The 5,402-nt window shown below is 36.9% G+C and overlaps 1 protein-coding gene across 1 annotated transcript; it reads right to left on the bottom strand.

Annotated features, from left to right (window-relative positions):
• Positions 1-861: 861 nt before the first annotated feature.
• Positions 862-4,957, bottom strand: LOC113360739. Its single transcript, XM_026604209.1, has 6 exons — positions 4,929-4,957; positions 3,134-4,826; positions 2,330-2,955; positions 1,923-2,207; positions 1,741-1,846; positions 862-1,512 (listed from the first exon to the last, which is right to left on the bottom strand). The coding sequence occupies exons 1-6, from the start codon at positions 4,955-4,957 to the stop codon at positions 862-864; spliced, it is 3,390 nt and encodes a 1,129-aa protein (XP_026459994.1).
• Between the last annotated feature and the right edge of the window lie 445 nt (positions 4,958-5,402).

Raw genomic sequence — 5,402 nt, 5'->3', positions numbered from 1 at the left:
GTATAACAACTTTGTTTCATAAGTGTAGTGACTTAGTTTATCACAATTCTCACAAGTGTTGTTGAAGAACACAAAAATATGATAATGAAAAATACGTTAGAGGGGAGATTCGAACATGAACCTAATGCATGGATGTATAGCTCATCAACCATCCTTACAGTTTACAAGTTTGGGTTTTTTTTTTTTTAATAGAAACGTATGACGACACTTATAAGTGTTGTTGAAGTTAAAATATAGAATGTAGGAACAAATTAGGTTTGGGGGATTCGACCCTGAGCCTCCTATATGGAAGTCTACACCACTAACCATACCTACACTATCACAAGTTCTGTAAAGTTGGTGGTTCTTTAATATACTATTATGACAACCCTTCATAAGCGTTGTAAAACAAAATATAATGCTCAAAGCCGACTGAGCCGCAAAGAGCGCGAAGCATTCTCTGTAACCATATACATTCTTCTCTGTAAATAATAACATACATTCTATAAGACCACCCGCTTTAAGCAAAGCATGCAACTGGGGAATTATGGCAAAAGTATACCATCAAACAAACAAATATTCTGAAAAACATTACCATCTCCAAACCGATATTCACACACAAATGATGATAACAAAAGCAGCCCTGAATTACCAACAATAGAACATAGAGTTTGATAAGTGATAAATACACAAGCCAATACAGAACTACACACTCAGCTGTAGCAAGAAACTTGAGAATAGCAGGAAACTCATACAGAACTACACACTCAGTTGTAGCAAGAAATTTGAGAATAGCAGTTGAAGTAGATTACTGAGAAGGCAAATAACACCAAATATTGCTAAAGTAAGAATACAATACCGTAAAAATAATAAACTACTAATCTAACTTGTGAACTTCTTTTTCTTCTTCTTTTTGTTCTTCTTCTTTGTCGGAACCACTATGGTATATTCCCCATCTTCTCTTAAGTAACTCTCGTTCTCGTCATCCATTTGGAAACCAAGAGTTGAAGTATCCACTGGTTGGAAATTTGTGTCATGCTTTTCATTGTATTCCTCTAATTCATGGAAACCCCTGGGCGGTGGTTTCACCATCACATACCAGTTAGATGTATTTGACTCTCGAGAATAGAAAACTTGTCGCGCTTGCTCTGCTAAAATGAATGGATCGTTACAGTATTGGTTCTTATGCTGCTTTAAATTGACTAATGTAAATCCATCTTCTACCTTCACACCAAAATTGGTGTGAGCCCAATCACATTTGAATATTGGAATTTGAAACATATGATTGTAGTCCAACAATAGAATTTCTTCTAAAACACCGTAGAACCCACTAGTTTCTGACAATCCTGCAACTAAGGTTGTTGATTCAATTGAAACTCCACTGTTTTGTGTGACTCTCTTAACATCCTTCGTAATAAACCTAGTGTTATTGATAAGCAAGCCTTTATATGATATGCAGTTTTCCAACGGCCCATATGACAACCATTCTACCGTGTGTGATATTGGCATCCCTTGTTCAATTTGCATCTTAACCTACAAATGTATAATCTCAGGACATAAGAATATAACTAAATTTGTTATCTAAGCATAAGAATTTAGATTTATATGATGGTGTGCCGAACATGGATTGTTCCATGTGATAGAATGAAACAAAATCACACGCATTTGTGTTTTTTGTAGTAGTTTTCCACAGCAGCAAAATGTCCAAGTGTCTAAACTATACTAAGATGCATAATCTGACTAAGAGTGGACTAAACATACCTTTTGTTGAAACCAATCTGCAAATGTGTCAGACTGTATGGAATTGAGTTGTTCTTCACTAGTAATTGCCCTCCCAGCAGGAGATTTTAACTCGTCCATATGCATTCTAAGACAAAATTAAAATTAGAAAATGAAGTATTAATTGACATACCATTTTTAATAAACGTGAACATCATACTTACATCATATATGGGTCAATTTCGGGTGTGTTAAAAAGCACATATCTGTGAGCTATCTTTAACTTCTCACTATCCATACGCACTTGGACACCTTTAGAAAGAGGACGTGCTGCCGGTGTGGAACCATTTTGAGTGTTTTCGTTACGCCTTTGCTCTACTCCTATTTCAGCTGCTTGGGCCTTACGAATATCAAAATACCTAACACACTCCATTCCAAGATAACACTCGGCTATACAAGCTTCAGGTTGTGCATAATTCTTTACATATTCTTTGAATGTCTTCATATACCTAGGAAAGTCGAGTATGCAACAGTTACTATTTAATTAAATATTAGTATCTCTAAGATACAAAGGGCATAACTTTCTACACGAAACCAAAAAACAGAAGTAATATAAATTAAATTGGCATACCTTTCAAATGGATACATCCAACGATATTGTACAGGTCCACATAATCGCACTTCTCGAGCTAGGTGAATTTTCAAGTGCATCATGACATCAAAAAGTGACGGAGGGAAGTACCTCTCCAACATACACAAAGTCTCAGAAACTTCTACTTCAAGTTCTATTAATCTATGGAGATCAACTGCCCTTTGGCATATTTCGTGAAAATAAGAACATAACCTGAAAATTGCCTCCCTTGGCCCTACAGGTAAAAGTCCTTGCAAAGCAACGGGTAATATTTGTTGCATAAGAACATGGTAATCATGAGCCTTAAGAACACCTAAGAAACCATCTTTTGAGAAATGCTTTCTAAGATCAGAACTAAAACCATATGGAACCTTTAAATTTCTCATCATATTATACAATATAGCCTTTTCCTTGTCATTTAAACAGTATGGTGCTGGTGGAAGGATCGTTTTTCCATTTATCTCTACTGGATGTAATTCTGGTCTTATTCCCATACTCTTCAGATCATTGCGGGACTTTAGACCGTTTTTTGTTTTGGACTTTATATTCAATATGGTACCAATAATACTCTCGCAAACATTTTTTTCTGTATGCATAACATCAATATTGTGCCGTAGTAATAAATCCTAGGAAGATGGAAAAACCCAACATTAGTAATTAATTCTATAAAGAAATAAAAGATCAGACATTTAATCTATGAAAAAACCCAACATTGATAATGTGAAGTTTAGAGGCTAACATGGTGCAAAGCAGAAGAACCCATAGCCAAATATTAACAAGTAAGTTTGAAGTTATGGAACTAACCTTCCAGTAAGGCAAGTCGAAGAATATTGACCGTTTGTTAAACACCCGAAGTTCAGTTTCATCATCATTTGCACCAGAAATAGCCGCATCAGCAACAACATCCCTTTTCCGCTTCCCACATTTAGAATTACCCACATTTGCACTTGCTGCCGCACTACTCTTGCCCTTATTCTTCTTCTTTTGCTCTTTATTTTTCCTTATCTCCTCCTCGTTCTTCTCCGCTTTCCCAAAATCATTTGTAATACTATTCTGACATTCAAGTGCCGCAGCACCAGACATAACAGGTGGCTTTTCCTTCCTCTCAATCTCTCCATTAAACCAATCTTTTTTCTGCCGAAGAGGATGATTATGACGAAGAAATCTTCTATGATTCAAGTAGACAGTTTTACGACTAAATACCAACCAGTTTGAAAGTGTATTTTCACCGCAAAGAGGACAGGCTACCTTCCCTTTATACGTACATCCAGATAAATTACCATATGCAGGGAAATCGTTTATTGTCCACATTAATAACGCCTTCAAGTTAAAATCTGTTTTAGTAAACGAATCATATACCTGCACCCCTTTCTCCCACAACTCAAAAAGATCATCAATCAAGGGCTGCAAGTATACATCAATGTCATTACCCGGTTTTTTTTTTCCTGGAATCAGCATGCTCAGAATTATGTTGTCACCTTGCATACACAACTGAGGAGGCAAATTATTAACCACGAGCATCACTGGCCAACAACTGTGGGCTGCGGAAAGATCACCAAATGGATTAAATCCATCAGCAGCAAGCCCAAGACGCAAATTACGGGGATCTGAAGCAAACTCGGGATACTTTTTGTCTATGTGCTTCCAAGCCAAAGAATCTGTTGGATGACGCATCTTCCCATCCTTACTCTTGTTCGTCGCGTGCCATATCAACTGCTCATCCAGTGCTGCTGATTGAAACAATCTTCTCAATCTCGGCACAATGGGGAAGTACCTAAGCACCTTCACCGGTATCTTCTTTTGCGGCTTGTCTATCATTTCAGCATCGTCCATGTTAGATGTGTCTGCCTTCCACCTAGAATAATGACATTTAGGACACTCGTCTGCATCTTTCAAATCTTTTCTAAACAAACAACAATCATTAATACAAGCATGTATTTTCTGGTAAGTCAATTGATAAGATTTCAGCAGCTTTTTCACTTCATATGTTGAGCAAGGAAGACAATGATCTGTCGGCAACAAGGAACCGATTGTCTTGAGAAGTTCGTCAAAAGATTTCCTAGATAAACCATTTACTGTCTTGTGCCTATACAATTCAACAATGATGGATAACTTTGTGTGTGTTTTACAATTAGGATATAACGGTGTGTCCGCCTCTTCCACATGGTTTTCCAAACCCTCATCTTGCACAGGTTCATGTCCCTGATCGATATGTGCATCAGCTTCAACAGCAGCATCTATATGATATGATCCCCTTGTTGCTCCCTCTTGGTGTACATCAGTAGAAGTGTGTATAGTCTCCCCGTGAAAAACCCACTCAGTGTATGTAGGATCCCAACCTCGTTTCAGTAAGTGAATATGCACTTCTTGCGGAGGAAGTGGGAAAGTGAGATTCTTACAAACAACACAAGGACAACTGAATTCAGAAGGATTTCCAAGTCTCTGACAAACGGTATCTATGAAATTCTTTAAGGCCTCCTGATATGGAAGATCACCCCTACATGAAAGAACGACGAAATAATTAATCACGGAATAACACAATAAAAGAGGGAAAACCAATGTAAAGAATGTAATATTCTACAGTGAACAACATATTAACCTTGGCCAATGAACCCAATCTTTATTCATAATTTTGAATGACTTGAATCTGCAAATCTGTTCAGTTCTTCAATCCAGTTAAAAAAAACCTTTCAATTTCCCTTCTCAACCAACACCTGGGGTATGATATGGCACCTAGCGCAATCAAAATATGATAACCAACATAAGTAACCACACATTGATGCAATGATGCAAAAAAAAGATTGGAGCAGTAATTCTCTCATATTATCTGGGTGGTAACTTCTTAAATTACATTGATGCAATGATGCATCATTCATTTCATTGATGCACGAATCACTGGCCGTATGAAAATTATATTTAAACTTTTTTCTAATGGGGTGCAACCGGCAGGTCCATATCGTACTGCCTACTTCAATGAAAACCACACATTGATATCTATAATATACATGTGCATCAAACATGTAAGCAAAACAATTGATATCTATAATACACAAATGAAGCAATTGAAAACTCC

The sequence above is a fragment of the Papaver somniferum genome, chromosome 3 (genome assembly GCF_003573695.1).
Source record: "Papaver somniferum cultivar HN1 chromosome 3, ASM357369v1, whole genome shotgun sequence".
NCBI classification, from domain to species: Eukaryota; Viridiplantae; Streptophyta; class Magnoliopsida; order Ranunculales; family Papaveraceae; genus Papaver; species Papaver somniferum.
Note: the sequence above shows the minus strand (reverse complement) of the source record. Positions and strands in the feature narration are given on the sequence as shown.

What these genes read in the sequence shown, in the direction of transcription:
- LOC113360739 (XM_026604209.1), bottom strand. Translation starts at nt 4,957, where the DNA reads ATGAATAAAGATTGGGTTCATTGGCCAAG. An exon ending in GATTGGGTTCATTGGCCAAG is followed by an intron (nt 4,827 to 4,928) that starts GTTAATATGTTG and finishes TCTTTCATGTAG; the next exon opens with GGGTGATCTTCCATATCAGG. An exon ending in CAGATTGGTTTCAACAAAAG is followed by an intron (nt 1,513 to 1,740) that starts GTATGTTTAGTC and finishes ATACATTTGTAG; the next exon opens with GTTAAGATGCAAATTGAACA.